At 40.6% G+C, this 24,616-nt stretch overlaps 1 protein-coding gene across 1 annotated transcript in view; it reads right to left on the bottom strand.

The window, feature by feature from the left end:
* Positions 1-784: 784 nt before the first annotated feature.
* The window catches only part of SUCLG2 (succinate-CoA ligase GDP-forming subunit beta), a 253,760-nt gene continuing 229,928 nt past the window's right edge, over positions 785-24,616 (bottom strand). The window contains exons 10-11 of the mRNA XM_038772750.1: positions 15,818-15,938; positions 785-1,914 (exon numbers count right to left, since the gene is read on the bottom strand). Coding sequence (XP_038628678.1) covers positions 1,799-1,914; positions 15,818-15,938 — 237 coding nt within the window. The 3' untranslated portion in view covers positions 785-1,798. The remainder of the gene's footprint in view (positions 1,915-15,817; positions 15,939-24,616) is intronic.

Raw genomic sequence — 24,616 nt, 5'->3', positions numbered from 1 at the left:
AAATGAGACTTGCACATTCACTGCCGCATTCCTCGTCTCCTATTTTTTCCACCTCTCCCAGCCTTGCTTCTTATAACCTCATTCCTTATCTTCCTCTCAGACTGCTCCTCTCTTGGGTGAAACAGAGGAAAAATGGAATCACTGCTCTTCCCCTTCTCAAAGGCACAGAAATCCTGATCCTGAGAGGTGATTAGCACATGGGAGGGCTTAGGACATATCACATTTTAGAATCATTGCTTTATCATTTGCCAGACCACTTGCTTAGATAAAATAATGACATCCTCAGTGAGAAGTCTAAAATAATGTTCTTTACTACTGTACAAAGTCCTTGTAGGAACAAAATAAAAAATATACAAAATGTACACCTTATTCCACAGAAGAAAGGCACAAAGGAAGAACCATTTGTAAACTGGAAAATTTTACAGGGGAGTACACATGTTCCCTTTGGGTAACTAGAAATTTCTCTGTTGCTATATAATAAAACCTTACTGGGCTAAAAGATTTGGTGCTCTTTCTTCCTTTCAGTATTAATCATACTGAAGTTCATTCAGTCTGCCCAATTAGTCTTTTGCAATGCCATTTGCTTTGGATCTCTGAATGGCATGTAACTGTTATTCTTTTTAGGGCAATTTCATGGTTAGGTTTTAAAATAGTTATCCTATGCAATGATATGGAACCAATATATAATTCCCAAATGTGACTTCCTGTACATGTTTAGGAATTGTTTGGTTGAGTGAGAAAAAGAGCAAGAGTGAAAAGGAAACAAAAACAATCTCTACTCTGGTGCATGTAATATAGGATTTTATTCAATTTTTGTAACAGATATAAACATTTGCAAAAATTTCATTAAAAATCAAATTCAAATCCCCCCACAACATGAGGATGGTATTGTTAATATAGGTCACATTCTCAACATTGAAAATCAAGTAGCAGTAGTTTGTTTTTTTCCTCAAGTAGGTTAACACAACTAAAGATGGTCTTAAGGAACTGTCACCTACAAAAATTTTACACTTTGCCTCCAATTAATAAAACACATTTTCACCAGAATCACACTTCAGTTGAAGAGAGAAGAATGGTAGCAAGTCAACCACCACAGTCACAAATAGGGTCTTCAGGATCTTCAATTTGCTTTTTCTACAGTGAGGTATACTTTTGGGTTATAATACAAAGGGTGGATAGATCACAATCCATATTAAGGCATAAGGCACAATGCAACTGTGTGGCACGACCCATATTTTATGGGAGGAAAAAAAACTGGAAGAAAATATACCAACATTTGTTGAAATTGCTAATCTTGTAAAACCACTGTCCAGCTTAATCCTGTTGAGCATTTCTATTCTGGAAGTTTTAGCTGCCTCATTCTGAAAGTGACAAAAACATCTGTGGTCAATACATTCATGTCTGATTTTACCTAGAATAAAGTCTTACTGTTAAGTCAGCAATTAGATGAGTCCCATCGGAAACTTCTCAAGTGAACCTGGACTACATTTTCCACCAGGGGTACCAGCATTCTGCTACAAGGGCTACCACCACTAGAATCAATGCAAAACTCAACAGGAAATGAAGGAAATTCAGGGAGAAGGGGTCATCATTTGCAAAATAACCTGTAAACATTGTAAATTATTTTATCAGGACTCCCAATTCTAAAGGTTTAGACTTAATATTTTCTCTTTTTTGTCAATTGCATCAAATCAGCACTACTATGATTGCACACATACTTATCCATTTCCTCCAAACTACCGAAACCTTTTATTCTTTGTGAGATGGACTTCTTTGCCACAGGATTAACTCACAGGCATCACTTCTGTGTCACACTAGCTACCACCTTTTTAGCTGCATCCTCCAAGTCACTGGCGGAAGTAATAGGGAGTCTACTCTCGTTCAAGATACGGTGAGCTTCATGCACATTAGTTCCTAGAAAGGAGTGATGAAAAATAGAAAGGTCACAATAATGAAATTGAAGAGTATATTCAAGGATGCTTTTATTAGATGTGATTAAAGGAATTAAAGTGTTTAAAATAAAAGCAAAAAGTAGAGCTCCCTTAACTACTGTTCAAATGGAAAAAAAGGGGAAAATGGCAGCCTCTGTTCAAAAAAGCAACCCTCTACCTAATTGTTGATGATGATGATAATGGTATTTGTTAAGTGCTTACTATGTGCCAAGCACTGTTCTAAGTGCTGGGATAAATACAAGCTAATCAGGTTGTCCCACCTGGGGCTCACAGGCTTAATCCTCATTTTACACATAAGGTAACAGGCACAGAGAAGCTAAGTGGCTTGCTCAAGGTCACACAGCAGACAAGTGGCGGAGCCAGGATTAGAACCCACAACCTCTGACTTCCAAGCCCGTGCTCTTTCCACTATGTCAGCTTGTCTATTAATGTAGCTTCCGGGATTCTGCAGCTACACACAGTGTTAAAAGTTGAGTTGAAACAATGTACAAATTGAAAATTATTGGTAAAAAATGATGGTATTTCGAGCCCAGTGAAATATTAAATACAAAATACTTCTTTAAGATAGCTTATCTATTTGGGAGAAGTGCTCCATTTGTAGACAAACACCTCAAAATGTAGGCAAAGGAATATTCAGACTTGTGAAAAATGCTGTAAATGAAGAGAGACTTTTCAGGGAAGCATGTGATTCACACCATCAAAATCATATCAAAGGCAAAGTCCTGCTTAAATGAGAACAGATTAATTAAAAGAGAACTGACTGTCACTCACATCCCATAGCATGTTATTAATTAAAGCAACAATAGAACTGGCTTTCTGAACCACTCTGGCATAGTGATCACATTCACTATTCCCTGGAAGGAACTGACTAAGCTTATGCAGTATGCTCAGGCCTGTTTTCTGAAAGCTTCAAGTTGACCGAAGGGCAGTTTTCTGTTTTGTGGTACTTGTGTTTGTGTTTTATGGTATTTGTTAAGTGTTTATTATGTGCTGGGTACTGTTCTAAGCACTGGGGTAGATAGAAAGTAGTCGGGTTGGTCACAGTCCATATCCCTCATGGAGTTCAGTTTTAATCCCCATTTTAGAGAAGCACCATAGCTTAGTGGGTAGAGCAGAGGAAGGACATGGGTTCCTATCTTGGTTCCACTACATGCCTGCTGTGTGACCTTGGGTAAGTCACTTCACTTCTCTGTGCCTCAGTTACCTTAACTGTAAAATGGGAATTGAGACTTCTAGGCCCAAGTGGGACAGGGACTGTGTCCAACCCAGTTTGCTTGTAGTCACCCCAACGCTTAGCATAGTACTTGGCACATAGTAAGTGCTAAACAAATACCATCATAATTATAATTATTCTCTGGGTTTCAGTCACATCATCTGTAAAATGGGGACTAAGAGTGTGCGCCCCATGTAGAACAGGGCCTGTCTTCAAACCTGATTAGCTTGTATCTACTCCAGCGCTAAGAAAAGTGCTTGCCACACAGTACGTGCTTAACAAGTACCATAATTTTTATTATTATTATTTCACAGATGAGGTAAGTTAGGCATAAAGAATTCACTTCTTTGTGAAGAGACTTACCCAAGGTCACATAGCAGACAAGTGGCAGAGCTGGGATTAGAACCCAGGTCCTTCTGACTCCTAGGCCCATGCTCTAGCCACTAAACCATGTTGGATCAGCAGAGCAGTCTAAATTTGTATACAGCATTAGCCTGGGAGTTAAAGGACCTGGGTTATAATTCCAGCTCCACCACTTATTTGCTGTGTAATCTTGGGCAACTAACTTTACTTCTCTGTGCCTCAGTTACCTCATCTGTAAAATGGGGATTGAGACTGTAACCTCAATTGGAATATGGACTGTGTCCCACCCGATTAGCTTTTATCTACCCAAGCATTTAGTACAGTGTCTGACAGTAAGCACGTAACAAATAGTATTAAAAATAGGCCAAATTTTAGAAAATGAGCTGGCTTTCTCAACCAATCAGAGATTCTATCATTTTCAAATTTGTAATGATAAATGTGGTACTTGTTATACACATATCGTGTGAGAAGCACTGTACTAAGAGCTGGGCTAGCTACAAGATAATCAGATGGGACACAATCTCCATCCCACATAGGGCTCACATCCCTATTTTACAGATAAGGAAACTGAGGTACAGAGAAGTTAAGTGACTTACCCAAGGTCACTCAGCAGCCAAGTGGCAGCCAGGATTACAACCCAGGTCCTCTGACTCCCAGGCCCATGCTCTTTCCCCTAGGCCATACTGCTTCTCGTGGGGATTAAATAACTGTCCTCGCTCCCCTTTAGACTGTAATGCCCATGTGGGGCAGGGATTGTGTCTGACCTGATTATCTTGTATCTACTCCAGCTCTTCATATGTAATTAACAATCTAACAAACATCATAATTATTATTATTCATTTTCATGGCAGGTTCTGAACCTGCTCTCTCATCTCTACTAGAGGAACTGCCAATCCTTGCCCCTAGTTCCCCCTCCAATCTCAGTTACCCCTGTGAATGCTCCAGATTCCCCTTCCTTCTTTCCAATAGGCCCTTATGACTCTTTAATGAGATACAGCACAAAGAAATGCCCAGGTATTTGACTAATTCAGGCCTCATTAAGTCTACTCTAGACTGTAAACGCCTCTCAAGACTGTAAGCTCATTGTGGGCAGGGAATTTGTCTGTTATATTGTCCTTTCCAAAGCACTTAGTACAGTGCTCTGTACAGCACTGTACAGCAAGCAATCAATACTATGATTGATTGATTCATTCATTCCATACCAAAAATCTCCTTTCCATCACCCCTTTCCCTTGATATTAAAATACTCCACCCTCAAAATCACTGACCTCTGGACTCCTAGCCTGTAGCAACTGCCACCTCTGCTACTCCTATGGTAGTAGACACTCTGGGACTTCTAGACATTCTCCAAAATGATCTGCACTACAGCAGGCACATTCCTAGTAATTTCTAAATTGCTCAAATATAACAATAATGATGATTGTGGTATTGTTAAGTGCTTACTATGTGCCAGGCACTGTACTAAGCACTGGGGTGTATACAAACTGGGTGGGTCACAGTCCCTGTCCCATGTGCGTTTCACAGTCTCCACCCCCACTTTACAGATGAGTATTGCCGATTTGTATTTCCCAACCGCTTAGTACAGTGCTCTGCACACAGTAAGCGCTCAATAAATACGATTGAATGAATGAACGAATAAATGAACTGAGACCCAGAGAGTGAAGTGACTTGCCCAAGGTCACACAGCAGGCAAGTGGCTGGGCCAGAATTAGAACATATGTCCTTCTGACTCCCAGGCCCTTGTTCTATCCACTAGGCCATGCTGATTCTCCTACATTCATTCATTCATTCAATCGTATTTATTGAGTGCTTACTGTGTGCAGAGCACTGTACTAAGTGCTTGGGAAGTACAAGTTGGCAACGTATAGAGACAGTCCCTACCCAACAGCAGGCTCACAGTCTAGAAGGGGGAGACAGACAACAAAACATATTAACAAAATAAATAGAATAGTAAATATGTACAAGTAAAATAAATAGAGTAATAAATCTGTACAAACATATATACAGGTGCTGTGGGGAGGGGAAGGAGGTAGGGCGGGGGGTATGGGGAGGAGGAGAGGAAAAAGGGGGCTCAGTCTGGGAAGGCCTCCGGGAGGAGGTGAGCTCTCAGTAGGGCTTTGAAGGGAGGAAGAGAGCTAGTTTGGCGGATGTGTGAAGGGAGGGCATTCCAGGCCAGGGGGAGGATGTGGGCCAGGGGTCGATGGCAGGACAAGCGAGAACGAGGTACAGTGAGGAGGTTAGTGGCAGAGGAGCGGAGGGTGTGGGCTGGGCTGTAGAAGGAAAGAAGGGATGTGAGGTAGGAGGGGGCGAGGTGATGGAGAGCCTTGAAGCCGAGAGTGAGGAGTTTTTGCCTGATGCGTAGCTTGACTGGTAGCCACTGGAGATTTTTGAGGAGGGGAGTAACATGCCCAGAGCGTTTCTGCACAAAGATGATCCGGGCAGCAGCGTGAAGTATAGATTGAAGTGGGAAGAGACAGGAGGATGGGAGATCGGAGAGGAGGCTGATGAAGTAATCCAGTTGGGATAGGATGAGATTACACACCTATACACACCTTTGAGATTACAGACCCCCTTAGTATCTAAACTCCAAATGATCAAAATCAATTTAATGTTCTCATCCCCATAAGAACCACTTTCAAAATAATTTTTCTACCATTTGCTTTTTATACATGAAACAAAAAAGCCTAAATACTTGTGGGCAGGGAATGAGCCTACTACTGTTATATTGTCCTCTCCCAAGCCCTTAGTGCATTGCTCTGCACAAAGTAAGCGCTCAGTAAATACAACTGATTCCTAAGTGCTTAGTACAGTGCTCTGCAGAGAGTAACCACTCAAAACATACCACTGATTGACTCACTTTGCTAGACTACCTGGGGGCATACCTGAAACTCACGTTTTCAAAGGTTAGAAAAATAAGGAAAGGCTATCAGCACACTTTCAAATCTCAAAATGCTCCCCTCATTTCAGTCTCTTTCTTCTAGGAAATGGTCTGAATGACCGTTCTAAAAATCTGCCATACAACTCAACATGCCGCTATTGGTTCGTGCAGGAGTCAGGCAACTTGTTCTAAAGGTGAAATATAAGCTGAAATTGCAGTTGAATAGGGAATTGAATTTCTCTCTTTAGAAACATCAGGTTCTCCTCTTCTCATTCCCTGTTCATTACCATGTCAAAATGTCTAATTACTTCATAATTTCTGAACCTTTTAAAAAGATTTTTAATTATATTTGCAGTTACAGTACAATTATACTCAATTATTGAGCATGCTCAGTGCTATGCAGTTTCTATGAGACTCAAAACTTCAGCTGTGTTTCATCCCAGAAACAACAAAAATAAACACACATCCCTAAAATTCTATGTAAAAGTGGCATGAAAAGTAAAGATTTATGTGGCAAGATATATGGCTTTAAAAGTCCATTTTAATTCTTGGCCTCTTTTATAAATGTTAAGAGCTCAGTTTTGAAGGACATATCTGGTGTCGTTTCTGAAGAGGGGTTGAAGGGGGGGGGGGTGGAGGAGGGGCAGGCAGGCATGAAGACAAACTAGGCATTTACTACTTGTCGAAACATCCCTGTCAGAAGATTTCAAGTCTTTCCTCCTCCTGGAAATTCAATGAGCAGCTCAAAAGGGAAATGGCAAGTGGGGCTGGTGGAGGAGCAAGAATTCAAAAGGGAGAAGATCCAGCATAGGTAAAAAGAAAGAGAGAAATGATGCTTTGTAATTATTATAAAAAATGCTATTAATGGTTATCCAAGGTGTATCAATTTTTTTTGCCTAACCATCAAGATGCTAATCATGGCTTTCCAGTTAGGGCTGAATAGAAACCAGTATCATAAACCTGTATTTTTCTGCAACAACTCCTGAAATGGAATGTGAATTAAGCAGGAGAGTATTAGAGAGAGTTATAGGTAGGTGGGTACATAATTCATTGAAACAGAAATGTATCTTTACCACATTTAACTGAGTTTTACACATATACTAATATTTATTAAATGCTAAGCATCCCTTTAATAAATCTTCATAAATTTGATGAATATTTTAATAAACACATGCATAGATGACTGATCATCTACTGTTTCTGGAGATTTAGAATTTCTGATATCTGATTTGTACAAAAATACACAGCTACAATGTGATCTTAGCACACTCCCTAAAGGCTTTAAAAATGTTAATGCATTCAGAATTGAAGGGAACAGATTTAAAAATGAAATCATACCAAAAAGCCCGTGGAAATTAGATTTCAAAAACACTTTTGCATTATTTTACCACTAACCTCCCGCCACTGGATGGTGTCAGAGAACTGTAAAGAGACAGTTAATTTATCAGAATAATTTGTTTATTATCATGACCAGCTAAGGTAGTGAAAGTTCACAGAATCACAACAATCTTTAATCAAGACGTACCTTGCAAAAGCTGACCAAGGCAAGGAGTAACAGTAGAAACCCTTTTTTCCTTCAAGAGCAGTTTGAAAGTTGTACTTGCTAATAATTAAACCTCGCACATCTTGGAACACACTATGTGTCTGTTATATTAAGTAGTATTCTCCCATGGACTTAGTACAGTGCCCTGCACACAGTAAAGCGCTCAATAAATATGATTGATTATGTCACTTAAAATCTGTATAATTTATGGTATCCTTTCATTTTTCCTGGTTTACTAGAAATGGATAAAGCTGTTAAGAACCTGAAGAAAATCAAAGTGTCTGCTTTCAAGCTACACACTGATTTAATATGGGTCACACACAGCAATAGCTGAAAGATGTTACCAGGTTGTGATTCCTCCTTGACTAATTTTTGGTTTAAGCACTCAGATTTTCCCAAGGTTTACGTTAACTCAAAAGGAGGAAAATGGCTCTTTGGAGGATGGATAAGGGTTGGCGGAGCACTAATTCCTATAGTACAGAATTGCAATAAATGAGGTTGGAGCACATCATTTTCCCAAAGCCTTCAATGCACTTCAATGTTATGGGCTAGGAGTATAGGCAGTTTAAGACATAAATGACCTAAATGGTTTTCAGGGGCCACAGATGTAGGCCTTCCAGGTACCCTCACATTCCTTTAATGAAATGGAAATCCTGTAATAAACAATGCCTGGCACCTCAGACTTAATATAATAATAATAATAATATTTGTAGTATTTGTTAAATGCTCAGTGTGTTTCAAGCACTGTACTAAGCACTGGGGTAGATACAAGACAATCAGGTCCACATGGGGCTCACAGTCTGAGAACATATATTAAATCCCCATTTTACTGATGAGGTAACTGAGGCATAAAGAAGTTAAGTGATTTGCCCAGGTCACACAGAAGACAAGTGGTGGAGCTGGGAGCTCATTGTGGGCAGTGAATGTGTCAGTTTATTGTTATATTGTTCTCTCCCAAGCATTTAGTATAGTGTTCTGCACACAGTAAGAACTCAATAAATACAATTGAATGAATGGGATTAGTCAATCGTATTTATTGAGCACTTACCATGTGCACTAAGCACTTGGGAGAGTACAGTATAACCACATAACAGACACATTCCCTGCCCACAATGAGCTTACAGTCTAGAGGGGGATTACAACCCAGGTCCTCTGATTCTGAGGCCTGTGCTCTTTCCACTTGGCCATGCTGCTTCCCTGGTTTCCCTGATCTGCCCTGGGTTTCCAGGCCCACTCCACTACTTCTATGCCAGAAATAGAGATGAAGGTGACTAGTTTCTTGTTTCTTCTCATTTGCATCTCTCCTAAACCTGTACTTAGTTTCACGATGATTTTGCCTGAGACCCCAAGGCTGTCCCTACTTGGAAAACCAGGTAATTACCTAATTAATTGATATATTTTTTAAAAATATAATGCATTGAACATAAATATACTACAATACACTTCCATAGATGTCACTGATAGCTGACCTGCTTTTTGGTGTTCATACCTGTTCTTCAGGAGTTACTGAAATTTCATCGGTGTGTGAGTAGCTACAAAGACCGATGTGTGACTAACTTGGACACTATTTGCACGCAAGGCTCTTCCTTCGGTGCATGTTCACATTTGCTACTCACAGTGCCAGACACCATTTTGGTAACTGCCTTTTAGGTGTTGTGATTTTTTGACACTTCTACCAAGATTGTGACCCCATTTCTATTTGCTGTCCAGCTGCAGTTCCCCAGTTGTCCCCAGCTGTGCCATATTTTCCAAAGCTTTTCTTTGTCATGCCTTTAAAGTACTTCCTCAGTTCTCCTTGCCTTCAATACCTTCAATTCAACAATTTGGATATCCTATTGTTATCTATTTTTCTCATGCATCCCACCCAGTAAAGGTAGAATGACACAGGCACCGCTTTACTCTTGGTGAAGTGATTATTACAGGACAACCTTGTCAGGGCCCATGACTGCTGCTGCTGTCATTTTTTAAAAAATTCTACTAACACACTGTCTATTGGTCTTGATGCTGTCACTTGCCCATCTCCCATTTCTGATGTGGAGCTAAGATTATGTCCTCTGTGACTCTTGGGTCTGAAATCACTTTGCAATTTTGTGAGTGCCTGTTTAACAATATATTTTCTGGTAAGGATCTTGCCAGTAATGGAAAGTACTGAGCTCTTGCAACAGTACCTGCAACCCGTAGATTATAAGCTTTAAGGGAAGGGGCTGTGATTTTCACTTTTATTGTACTCTGCTAATTGCCTAATGCAGTGCTCTGCACACAGTAGGTGCTCAATAAATATACCCATTTCTAGTTTAGAGCTGCTGGCCTTCTGCATGAAATGGGAGGTTGTTGTGAATTGGGACTGAGGGCAAGGGGTAAGAAGGATTGGAGAAGCGCTTAGTACAGTGCACTACACACAGTAAGACCTCAATAAATACAACTGAATGAAGGAATGAAACTGCCCATGCCCTGCTGTATTCAGTTTTATACATCACTCTGGCGTTGTTCTAAGGACTCAGATACCAGGGTACCCACAGACTACCCAATTCCATCTAGGGTTCTACTTCAGAGTAGGAAGAATCGTAGAAACGACTAGCTATTAAGCTGGAAAAGAAGATATTTTACCATAAAATACTCGGTCTCTGGATGAAATCAAATGATCTGAAATGTTTAACTCCGATTTTTTCAGTGTGAAAGTAAACAGCAAAATGGGGAAGTAAATGTTAAGAAAAATGATCAGCAAAGGATGTTAAGATAATGAAGAGGAGAATAGTGAATTAAAAAAAATAAAAGAAAAGATGCACAGGTGGAAGAAAAGGGGAAAAAGAGAGTGGGAAAGTCATAAGAAATAAAACAGAGATCAGAGAATAATAATGGAAAAGAAACATGAAAATATGGTGGAAGGAAAATATAAGGAGGGAAAACCACATACAGAAACAGGTAGGGTCCAATTGAGGGGTCCTCCTGGAAGCAAGAACTCCTACTGTCATCAGTGTTAGGACTGCACAATAAGGCCCAGGTAAAGAGGGAGTTATGCACCACAAGGGGAGAGATTCTCACCTTCAAAAGGAAAGACACGGAGAGAGAAAAAAAGTACATAATAAAAAATCTAGACCAAGAGCATAAGAAAAAAAAGCAAACATTTGAGAGAGCAACTTGATTTTGGAATGTTAAAAAGGGCAAAAAACAGAATAAAACATGTAGAACAAGTTTCAGCCAGTGTCTATTTTATCTTCTCTATATTTGCGGAAACTGGACCAACTTTCAGCACAATAGGACACCATCAAATAGCCACAGTTTACTTTCAAATCCCTTTTACCTTATAAGTGCAGTAAAAGCTTTATTATCTAGCATACTCCTGCCTTCAAGACATCTCTCCTTGGATGTCCTCATGTCACCTCAAATTTAACATGTCCAAAACAGAGCTCCTTATCTCCCTACCCAAACCTTGTGTTCCCCATGACTTTCCCATCACTGTAGACAGCACCACCATCCTTTCTGTCTCACAAGCCCATAACCTTGGCATTATCCTTGACTCCTCTCTGTCATTCAACAACATATTCAATCCATCATTAAATCCTGTCAGTCCCACCTTCATGAAATTGCTAAAATCCACCCTTTCCTCTCCATCCAAACTACTGACATGTTAATACGATCACTGAACCTATCCTGCCTGGATTACTCCATCAGCCTCCTTACTGGCCTCCCAGCCTCCTGTCTCTCCTGATTCCAGTCCATACTTCACTCTGCTGCCTGGACCATTTTTCTACAAAAATGATCAGAACATGTCACTCCATTCCTCAGAAAACTCTAGTGGCTACCCACCCACCTCCACGTCCAACAAAAGCTCCTCACCATTGGCTTTAAAGCACTTCATCACTTGCCCCCCTCCTACCTCACTGCTCTCCTTCTACAACTCAGCCTGCACATTTTGCTCCTCTAGTGTTAACCTTCCCACTATGCCTCGATCTCGCCTGTCTCGCTGCTGTCCCCTCGCTCACATCCTGTTTCTGGCCTGGAAGGCCCTCCTTCCTCAAATCCAACAGACAATTACTCTTCCCCACTTCAAAGCACATCTTCTCCAAGAGGCCTTCCCAGACTAAGCCCCATTTTTCCTCATCTCCCACTCCCTTCTGAATAGACCCGACTTGCTCCCTTTGCTCTTCCCCCCTCACAGCACTTATGTACATATCTGTAATTTTAATTTTAATTGCAATATCTTAGGTATTGAGAGATGCTACCTATCATTTTGATCTGTTAAGGAAACAGGCAATCCAGATGATGATGACTGTGGAAAATTTTCGTTTTCACTGATAAAGCAAAGTCCTTTCTATAGTCATTCCATTTTCTGGCTCTAGAAATGGGAATGTTGTTCATTGGTTTCTATTCTAGGCCATTCCAAGTCCCAAGTTCCAGTAAAACTTGGGAAACAGAGTGGCCTAGTAGAAAAAGCACTGGATTGGGAGTCAGAAGATCTGGGTTCTAGCTCCAAATGATGGTGTTTGCTAAGCACTTACTATGTGCCAAGCCCTGTTCTAAGTGCTGAGGTAGACACAAGGTAATCAGGTTGTCCCATGGGGGATCACAGTCTTAACCCCCATTTTACAGATGAGGTAACAAGCACAGAGAAGTTAAGTGACTTGCTCAAAGGTACACAGCTGATTAGTGGCAGAGTTGGGATTAGAACCCATGACCTCTGACTCCCAAGCCCGGGTGCTTTCCACTAAGCCATGATGCATCTCTTGCCTGCCATGCAACCTCAGGCAAGTCAATTTAAATGATCTGTACCTCAGTTTCCTCATCTGAAAAATGAGGATCAAATACCAACTCCTCCATCACCATAGACTGTGAATCCCACGAGGGACAGGGACTGTATCCAATCTCATTATCTTGTATCTATCCCACTGCTCAGTAAAATGCCTGGCAAACGGTAAGTGCTTAGTACACCACAACTATTCTTGTTAATATTAACTAGTGTCTGTTAAATCCATGAAGGCTGGCACTAGTTGTACATAGTTTGTTTTTACATATATTGAGGAAAAAGGATAACAGCTAAATTTTCTAGGGTCTACCTAAATTCAAATAGAAAAAATTTACAAAACAATTTGCAAAATCTGTTTCTTGTTTCTGGAAGAAGTACTATCTATAAAAATAAAAACCTCAAACATATTTTTACAAGTTAGTTTTGAGTATTTTAAATAAAAACAATCCTATGTCTCAGCTGGTGAGTTCTCTTCTTATAAAGCAAGTAAATACATGTAATTATAAAGTTACCATTTTCACAGAGGAGCATAATCCTTTCTTTATCCAGTGGTAAAACAGCTTGTAATTATAATACAGCTGAGAACAAAGATTTGTCCATAAAATCCCACTAAATCAAGACAGATTTGACTGATTAAAACTTTTCTCATCAAGACATTTCTAATACATTGCATGTGGGCAAAGAGTCTTTAAAGTGCAAACCACAAATCTGTTAGATTTATGGGAATAATCATGAAACTTCTGTCAGGAAAATGTGCAAAATGGAATTAAAAGTGAGCCAACTTCTCTCTCCCTGTAAAATGCACACCACTGAAAAAATTGCATGGCTGCAAAATTTAAAATTTTTTTAATATAATGTCTTACTTTTTTATATAATGACTTTCAAATTGGTGACTTTAGGAAAATTGAAATATTGCCTAAGGACCCAAGGAAATCCACTTATATGGAAAGATGAAAAAGAACTAAACACTTCTTGTTCACCCACACAAACATAACCAAATATAGAGGAAGAGAAGGAAGTATTGTTGGTTTAATATTATACTGTATTTAAATCTGCAAACCTGGAAGATGAGACGCTAGTAGTGTAGTGTTGAAAACCACTGAACATTATATAACTGAGATGAATCAAATGGAGACATTATAATTTTGACTTATATGATACGAATATAACTGGGATACTTTCCAACTGCTGAAAGGAATGAAATCAAAAGACAGAACACTGCCTGAAGACCACTGAAGGTAAGCCAATGGGATTGTTTTTTGAGGTCTCAGATACTGGATTCCTTGGGATTCTACTCTTCAATGTCTGCCTCCCCCTCTAGACTGTAAGCCTGCTGTAGACAGGGAACTTGTCTACCAACTCTGTTGCACTGTACTCTCCTAAGCGCTCAGTACAGTGCTTTGCACACAGTAAGCACTCAATAAATAAAATTGATTGATTCAATCGAAAGGAGTTGGGCCTTCAAATCTCAGACTTCTCCCAACCATACCACCACTCCCTTCAAGAGGGCACAACAAGGGCTGAGCCTTGGGCCAGGTAGGGAATCTGTGAAATTGGACCTACCCATCTCAAAAATGCCAACAAATCTCTTGATATGAAGAAGATCTTTCCACCTCCCCTGCCAGAGTGCATAACTATGTTTAGAGTGGGGAGCTTGAAGCCTTAGATTCTCCTGCACTATCTCCCTAGCTACAAGAGGAGACGGAAGGTCTCCTGAGTCCACTTTTGGCCTTTGATGCCAGTAAGAGGCATCCCATTACCCTACCTTTACTGATATACAAATATTAATACACAAGCATCATTTGGATACACAGGGGTATAAACAAACAGAACACAGGAGACCAAAGGCTGGGACCAATGCAAATATACAGATGAGCACACATACAAGTACACAAACACAGAAAAACATCTGGATAGAAATTGCAGCTGGGTCACAGACACACACAGTAACATACTTTCACATACACAGTGGTCTCAGATTGGGTCACATAGGGAAACATAGAAACACACACACACACAATTCCCACAGGGGCAGAAGATGTACAGAGGGGGCGGACACTCATGTTAGGAGAAATGCAAAGGATGGAAAATAAGAAATGCAGAGAGATTGAGCAGATATATCCTACTTAATTAGGGAGAAAACTCGTTTTCTGAAGAGAAGAGTTGTACTTCAACAGGCTGAGTTTTCAGAATTTTATGTATGGAATAACAACTCCAAAAAGATGCATGTCATCATTTTCTTGTATATCCAGGTATCAGATCTGAATTTTCGGATACTTATTTTTTTTTCCAGTTAAAGGAGATTACTGCATACACATACAGGCTTTCTCTCCTGTTTCTGCAGCCCTGGACTTGAAGTGCTGGTGAACTATTTTTAGCCTGGATCCTAACTCTGGTTTAGAAATGCGATCTTGACATCCTCCGATTCTCAGTTCTTCAAGAGATATTTGACTCTGATCATTCTGGAGAGCAGAGAGCTAGCTATATTTACCCAATTTTCAGTTACCAGCGGGCTGTATAATTTAGTGGCGTGTTAAGACAAATTGTCAGGATATTTCAGTTTCAAACTGTAACATGGGAATTTTCAAAAATTGTTTTAATGTTTCAAAGACAGCTTGAGTGAGAAATTTGGTCTATGTAATCACACATCTGGGGACTCTGAAGTCACTTGTTTAGCATGGATGATGTTTTCCTTAGCAACAGTGAATACTGCCCCTAAAGAGAATCAATCTGACTGTGTGAGATACAAGGAACCAGGAAGAGGAAGAGAGAAACAGAAAATCCAGATAAATCTTACTTTCCATCAAGACATGGAAAGCAATGTTGTTTACAGTAGTTGGTATCACAGCACTTATTTCATCATGCCAAAGAAAAGTGGATTAGAAAATCTGAAGAAAAAAGCACCTCGTGAAAAGGTCCATTCCTCCAGTGAATTGAGGAGGTGACCAAAGGTGCACAAATTTATGATTTAAGAAATATTCCAAATTTCTAAGGCTCACAATACAGTGAACACAACATGAAGGCCAGGGTCAGTGTTCACTTTCTGGGATCTAAAGCTGATTTTTCAACCTAACAATTTCTGGAAAAGAGATGAATCAAAACATTTCAAGTGCTTCTAACTCACCTTCCAGACGGACCACCAAAGGCACCTTCAATTCAAGTTCTTGGCAAGCTTTAGTAATGCCATTGGCTATGATAGCACAATTTACTATTCCACCAAAAATGTTGACAAGTATAGCTTCAACCTAGAAATCAAAAGCAGAGTGTCACATATTCAACCAAAAAAAATGTATAACGACGTAATCATACCATATTTCTTTTTTTCTTATGGTATTTGTTAAGCACTTACTATGTGCCAGGCACTGTCCTGAGTGCTGGGGTAGATACAAGCTAATCAGGTTGGACACAGTTCATGTACCACAAATGTGCTCGTAGTATTGATCCCCATTTTACAGATGAGGTAACAGGCATAGAGAAGTAAAGTGACTTGACCAAGATCACACAGCCGGCAAGTGGTGGAGCTGGGATTAGAATCCAGGTCTTTCTGACTCCTTGGCCCATGCTCTATCCATTAAGCCCTGCTGCTCCCATATTTACAAGCAGCAGTTTTTATATTTTTATTGCAATGTGGAATATATAAAACATCCAATTTTCAGTAAAGTTACTACTACAGAGGTGCTATGATGATAAAATATTACTTTTAATATACCAATGGAAAACTGGAGTTTTAGGAGATTGGAAGTTTCTTGTGGGCAGGGGTCACGTCTACCAACTCTAGTGCATTTTCCCACGTGTTTATGACAGTGCTCTGCACACAGTAAGTACTCAATAAATACTATTGAATAATTGATTTATTAATGTAGTCAGTGATTTAATCTTCCCCATATAAATACACAAGTTGAATGGTCTCTTGGTACTTTAAAAACTATACAATAAAAAAGTTCCCTGCAGAAAGATAAAAATGGTATATCAACTGTAAATCTGTACTATTCATTCATTCATTCAATTGTATTTATTGAGCGCTTACTGTGGGCAAAGCACTGTACTAAGTGCTTGGGAGAGTACAACATAACAACAAACAGACATATTTCTGCCCACAACAGTCAATATAATTAGATTTTGAAGTGCTTCCCTGGAATATTTCAGGGATGTAAATTCATATGAGGGGTCTTTACTTGTTAGTACATTGGCCATACATAAAGAAATGCAGACAAGGAAGTGAATTCATCCTCATTTACTAATGAAGTATAAGAGAATCCTGTATAATGAACATGAAGAGCTAAGTAATTAACAGAATTTGTTATGCAGATTACCAATAATTGATAATACCTACAGAAAGTAGCTATTCATCAATATGTAGAAATTGAAATTTCTGCATTTAAGTTATATTTGAATTATGGTACATTAACACTAGATTTTGGTGCCCATTCAAGAAACAAGGCTCCCTCCAGTTATTATCTCTCTCCCTCCTACCAGTCCTCTCCAAACTCTTTGAGCAAGTTGTCTATACCCACTGCCTCCACTTCCTCTCCTCCAAATCTCTTCTTGACCCCTTCCAACCTGGCTTCCACCCCTTCACTCAACAGACACTGTCCTCTCAAAGGTCACAGATGACCTCCTTCTTGCCAATCCAATGGTCTCTACTCTCCATCCTAATCCTCCCCAACTGCTCAGCTGCATTCAATTCTGTCAACAACCTCCTTCTCCTAAAAGTATTACTTAATCTTTGCTTCCCTGACACTATCCTCTCCTGGTTCTCCTCCCATTCATTCAATCATATTTATTGAGTGCTTACTGTGTGCAGAGCACTGTACTAAGCACTTGGGAAGTACAAATTGGCAACATATAGAGACAGTCCCTACCTAACAACGGGCTCTGGTTTCTTATTCTCACTCTTTTTCGTGGGATCCTGCTCTGTCTTCCACCCCCTAACTAAGGGAGTCCCTCATGGCTCAGGTTTGGGTCCTCTTTTATTCTCCATCTACAGCCACTCCCTTGGAGAACTCATTCTTTCCCATGGCTTCAACTATCATCTCTATGCAGATGATTCTCCAGCACTGATCTCTACTTCTCTGCAGTTTCACACTTGCTCCTGCCTTTAGGACATCTCTACTTGGATGTCCCTCGGTCACCTCAAACTCTATATCTTCCCACCAAAACCCTGTCCTCCTGCTGACTTCCCTACCCACCTTTTCATGGTGTTTGTTAAGCAACTGCTAGACACTGTACTAAGTGCTGGGGTAGATACAAATTAATCAGAGTGGACACAGTCCCTGTCCCACATGGGGCTCACAATCTTAATCCCTAATTTAACAGATGAGGAACTGAGGCACAGAGAAGTTAAGTGACTTACCTAAGGTCACACAGCAGACAAGTGGTGAAGCTGGGATTAGAACCCAGGTACTCCTAACTCACAGCCCCTGCTCTATCCAATAGACAATGCTGCTTCTTGACATTGCTAAAACCCGCCCTTTCCTCTCTATCCAAACAGTTATCACATTAATCCAAGCATTTATGCTATCCTGCCTTGATTACTCCATCAGCCTCCTCGCTGACCTCCCTGCCTCCTGTCTCTCCCCACTTCAATCCACACTTCACTCTGCTGCCTGGATCATTTTCCTACAAAATCATTCAGTCCATGTTTCCCCACTCCTCAAGAACTTCCAGTGGTTGCCCATCTACCTCTGTATCTAAGAGAAACTCAACTAAGCCCCTATTTCCTCTTCTCCCATTCCTTTCTGCATCACACTTGAACATGGGTTTGCACTCTTTGTTCACCCACTCTGCAGTTCCACAGCATTTCTGTACATATCTGGAATTTATGTTTATTAATGTCTATATTCCCCTCTAGATTGTAAGCTCAGGTAATGTGTCTAACCAAGTCTCCTATATTGTACTCTCCCCAGTGCTTAGTACAATTCTCTGCACACAGTAAGTGTGCAATTGATTGAATTGATTGAAACCATTTGGGGAGCATATTACTACGAGTTAAGTTGACAAAATATATACACAGGAAATTCAAAAATATTGTATTCCACTAAATTTAGTGTGTGCTCATTCAAGAGTATAAGTCTTGTGGGGAAAGAATGTGTGTGTCGCATGGGTGTTTTATACTTTCCAAAGACTTACTAAGATGTGTTCCACCAAGTGGGGGCTCAAAAATGCTATCGCTGCTATTAGTATTGAATTCCAACATACAGGAGCATTAACTTAAATAATAAGTTGCAAATGCAATATTACTGTATGTGCAAAGGGAAATGAGCATTATTTTTAAAACCAATTAGAGAAAGACAGCAATTGACAAAAGGAGATTTCACAATACCACTTAGAGCGGTGCCACTAGTTAACAGAAGCTATCTTTCGAATGAATGCTATTAAATGTTCTAAACAACAAAGTTAGTGAAAAACAATATGTTTTTCAACAACTGTAGCATGTTTGGCTGAAAATAAATGAAAACTCTCAGGAAGCCAGATGATCATCACGATTTTCCAAAGCATCATTTGGCAAACCTCAAGAGGAACCCAGATTGTGTGAGGAGTTCCTCACCACAGAGAGGCAAGGAAACCAATTAACAGTGTTTAAAACACTGGTAAGCACTTAACAAATAACATAAAAAAATGAATCCATGGTATTTAAGAGCACTTTGTGCACAGCAAAGTACTAAGCACATGGGTGAGCAATAACAATAACAATGGTATTTGTTAAGTGCTTACTATGTGCCAGACAATATGGAGTATGATACAAGGGAGTTGCTTAGAAATGTTCCCTGCCCACAAGGATCTTACAGTCTAGAGAAAAAGAGAGAAAACTGTGGAAATAAGAGACTTTGTGGCTGTCCTAGGATAAATATCTATATGTGTGTATGTGTCTACATGTATGTACATATATAACTCTATATTTAAAATGACATTTGTTAAGTGTGTATTATGCACCAGGCACTGTACTAAGTGCTCCCACTTGGGGCTAGAAGTCATAATCTCCACTTTACAGATGAGGTAACTGAGGCACAGAGAAGTTAAGTGAGTTGCCCAAGGTCATGCAACAGACAAGTGAGGAGCAATCTGGCCCTAGTGGAAAGAGCACGGGCCTGGGAGTCAGAGGACCTGGGTTCTAATCCCAATTCTGCCACTTGTACCATACTTGTTTCTAGGGAAGAATTCTCCACATTGGAAGCTGAGGCACCTGGCTTCTACCAAGACGGATTCAATCAGGGTCCAAAGATAGAAAAGGTTCCCAAGAAACATCTGAAGCTCCAGGGGATGGAAAGAATGGTAGAATAAATTTCAAAAGATGGAGAAAAGAGTTAGAGAAGAGAGGAACAGAATTTGGTTAGTAAGGAGGGTGGGTGTAAGGGTGGGGAACAATTTGAAGAAGGAGAAAAGAAATTTTATGTCACAAAATGTTGAAAGGAAAAAAAAAGAACAACTGGTGGAATCACTGTCCTAGAGATTATGCCATCCATTCCCACTATAAAGTAATTTGCCACAGTCATGCACTTTAATGGAAATCTGATTTAAGGTTTCACTCTGGGCCAATTTCTATAATTAACTGCTGTAATCTATAATTTCAAACTGAGAATGAAATTAAGACAGTCTAAAAAATGAAGATCTCATGACATTATTATTATTTTGCATTTATAAAACATATCAAATTTTCAAAGTGTGTTACATTCATTCATTATTAGTGCCATTAATTGCTATGATATGCTATCCCCAGCAACAAAGTTTTTCCTTTCAGGCCCACATAACAGGGGAGCACTAGTCAAATATCTAGAGGAGTGGCAGTCAAAATACAATTTACAAAGTGCCTGTTGTGTAGCCAGTCACAAAACACAAAGTACTTTTGTCTAATAATAATAATAATAACAATGATGGCATTTGTTAAGCGCTTACTATATGCAAAGCACTGTTCTAAGCGCTGGGGAGGCTACAAGGTATTCAGCCCATGGGGGGCTCACAATCAATCCCCATTTTCCAGATGAGGTAACTGAGGCACAGAGAAGTTAAGTGACTTGCCCAAAGTCACATAGCTGGCAATTGAGAGAAGCAGCGTGGCTCAGTGAGAAGAGCTCGGGCTTGGGAGTCAGGTCATGGGTTCTAGTCCCGGCTCTGCCACTTGTCAACTGTGTGACTTTGGAGAAGTCACTTAACTTCTCTGTGCCTCAGTTACCTCATCTGTAAAATGGGGATTAAAAGTGTGAGCCCCACGTGGGACAACCTGACTACCTTGTATTCTCCCAGTGCTTAGAACAGTGCTTGGCACATAGTAAGTGTTTAACAAATGCCACTATTATTATTATTATTATTATCATTATTATTATTAGTGGAGAGAGTACGGGCCTGGGAGTCAGAAAGACTGGGGTTTTAATCTCAACTCTGCCACTTTTCTGTAAAACCATGGACAAGTCACTTCACTTCTCTGTGCCTCAGTTACCTCATCTGTAAAATGGAGATTAAGACTGAGAGGCCCACATGGGACAGGGACTGTGTCTAACCTGATTTGCTTGTATCTACCCCAGTGCTTTGCACAGTGCCTGGCACATAGTAAGTGCTTTAATAAATAATAATAATAATAATGTTGGTATTTGGTAAGCACTTACAATGTGCCAAGCACTGTTCTAAGTGCCGGGGGGGATACATGGTAATCAAGGTTGTCCCACATGGGGCTCACAGTCTTAATCCCCATTTTACAGATGAGGGAACTGAGGCACAGAAGTGAAATGACTTGCCCAAAGTCACATAACTGACAAGTGGTGGAGCTGGGATTAGAACCCATGACCTCTGACTCCCAAGCTCGGGCTCTTTCCACTGAGCCAAGCTGCTTCCCTACAATCAATAAATCGTATTTATTGAGCACTTACTGTGTGCAGAGCACTGTACTAAGCGCTTGGGAAGTACAAGTTGGCAACATATAGAGACGGTCCCTACCCAACAGTGGGCTCACAGTCTAGAAGGGGGAGACAGAGATCAAAACAAAACATATTAACAAAATAAAATAAATAGAATAAATATGTACAAATAAAATAAATAAATAGAGTAATAAATACGTACAAACATATATACATATATACAGGTGCTGTGGGGAGGGGAGGGAGCTAGGGCGGGGGGATGAGGGGGAGAAGAGGAAAAAGGGGGCTCATTCTGGGAAGGCCTCTTGGAGGAAGTGAGCTCTGTCCGGGGGGGGGGGGGGGGGGGGGGGGGCGGTCTGGTAGGTCGGGGGCCTTCCTCCTCCTCATCGGGCCCCGGCGACTGGGGACATCCCCCGGAGGGGGCCAGGGGGACAAGGGGCCGGGCCGGGGACAAGCCGCCGGGAGGAGTCGTCGCCGCTGCCTCCCCCAGGGGCATGAGCTTGAACCCGGACCCGACCCGACCCGACCCATCCTTTGGTCCGACCGCTGCCTCCGGGAGGCCCGCGCGCAGCAGGAGCAGTAGGAGCAGCAGCGGCAGCCAGCGCTGGGGATCCGCCGCCGCACTTTCAATCAATCAGTCAATCAGGGGGATAAAAAAAAGTTTGCATGCAGCCTTCAAAGGCAGGTAAGTGGTTCTCCAGCCCAAATAATTGACAACCCAGATCTAGAGAATCTAATTATTTCTTAGTAATCCTTGACATCACTTTTGCTAACTCTCCTGTAATACAGAAATGCATCTCCAGTTACTATGTCAGAACTTACTGTGGACTAGCAAAGGCCACAAAGTAAGCTGTGATGGAACTGAGACCCGAACCTAGATATACTGACAATAATTTGTACTTCCACCCATGACATTTACCAGTCACCAACAACTTCATAGTGAATTTTTCCTCTTTTCAAAAACTTGAAATCCATGTGCAAATACAGTAAAAAAAACTTTGTTATCCAGCATGCTGGTAGAATGGGGAGTGCCTATTAACCAATAATTCTAGAATTGCAGCTAGTAACAGCTTTGCAGGAGACTAACCCTAGGAATGTGCTCTTCAAATGGTTCGTGAGAGTGGTTGTTTAGCACAACACTGTTGTGCTTGCTCATCTCCCAAATTGACTAGTCCCACAGGGAATGGCTTATGAGGAAGCCTCCAGGGAAGCTGCCTACTGTTTGACTTCATTAGCCCTCTCCATCCCACTAGGGGAGAATTCAAACATATTCTGATCATTGTAAACAACTCTTGCTGAGCAGAGGTGTTCCCCACAATGACTCAATCAGCCAAGACTCCTGTTGTATTGGACAATATTACACCAGCTAGTTACTAGAGCTTTGGGGTAGGTACATTTTTCTACACATGATTGCGGATTTTTAAAATTATAATAGCATGCCTACTTTGAGTCAAACCCTGTGCTAAGTGCTGGGGTAGATACCAGAAAATTTGCTCAAAGACAGCTCCTTGTACACAGAGAACAGGTCTACTAACTCTAATAATAATAATTGTGGTATTTGTTTAAGGCTCACATACTAAGAGGTAGAGAGAACAGGTTATTTTGTTCTTGTATTGTAGATGAGGAAACTGAAGCACAGAATGGTGAAATGGTTTGCCCAAGGCAACACAGCTGGCTATTATTCAATTGTGTTTACTAATAATATAATAATAATAATGGCATTTATTAAGCACTTACTATGTGCAAAGCACTGTTCTAAGCACTGGGCGCTTACTGTGTGCAAAGCACTGTACTAAGCACTTGGGAGGAGAGTGCAATATAACAACAGACACATTCCTGCCCACAACGAGCTCACAGTCTAGAGAGGGAAACAGACATTAAAATAAATTACAGATATATACATATGTGCTGTGGGGATGGGAGGGAGGATAAATGAAGGAGCAAGTATGAGTGGGGCAGAAGGGAGTGGGAGAAGAAGGGAGGAGGGCTTAGTCAGGGAAGGCTTCTTGGAGGAGAAGCCCCCCCCCACCCCCCCCCCCCATGGATACAAGTCTTGGCCAAAAGGCCTTCTTTTTCCTGTCTGGGCCACCCTGCACAGGGGGGCCCTCCGCCACCCCCAAGGCCCCCCAGCCTCCCACACAGTGGGGCGGGTGGTCGGCCCAGTAGGGCTCTTGGGGCTTTGACACTCATCACTTGGCATGTCACCAGATGCAACACCTCTCCGGAGGACACTGCCCAGACAAGGGACGGGGGCTAAAACCCAAGACTCCTGGCACTCAACCCCTTGCTATTTCCACTAGACACAACGGCCTCTCTTTTGAAAATTGATTATTATATATTATATATATTATATATTATTTAACATTACCTTCTCAGAATTCAGTAATAATATTTCTTACAAAGTTCTGTTTTTTTCACAATTCATTAATTCAATCATACTTATTGAGCACTTACTGTATGCAGAGCACTGTACTAAGCGCTTACAATCAAAATCATTATCAGTATATTTTAAGCACACTGTTGGGGCATGCAACAAAAGTATAAAATAAGGTCCCCGACATCAAGAATCTTGGGCACAAGTATTCCATTCTTTCTATTTTGGTTGGATGAATCTGTTTTGCTCAATTTTATCCATTTTTATGCAATTTTTATTTTCTATACTTTCTTGAATCAGGCTTCAAAAAAGTGAAAACTTGGGATTGTGCATTTTATTCTTTTATTCTCAAATATTGAAACCGGGGAAAAACAAAGATAAACTATGCTCTAGGTCATCCACTTTATGGAGATACTCACACTGGATTTTCTGACATCATAATGCATATATTAAGAACTAGTAAATGAAACTGATTCTCTTTTACCTATTTTAATATGCAAAGCTAATCCAGTAGTTCTGCAGAAAGTGTCAGGCAAGCATGTTCACATTATTGAAGATAGGGAAGAGGGTTTGGGGTTTTTTTTGGTCAGTACAGATATTTTAATTCCTAATGCTGTGTCGCTCACTTAAGCATCTGGGGTTTTTTTGGTTTTTCAGCTGAATTCTAATCAAGTCTTCTAATCCACTGGCAGCTACAGGA

The sequence above is a fragment of the Tachyglossus aculeatus genome, chromosome X1 (assembly GCF_015852505.1).
Source record: "Tachyglossus aculeatus isolate mTacAcu1 chromosome X1, mTacAcu1.pri, whole genome shotgun sequence".
In the NCBI taxonomy this organism is placed as follows: domain Eukaryota; kingdom Metazoa; phylum Chordata; class Mammalia; order Monotremata; family Tachyglossidae; genus Tachyglossus; species Tachyglossus aculeatus.
The sequence above is the reverse complement of the archived record's forward strand: the minus strand, read 5'-3'. Positions and strand labels throughout refer to the sequence as shown.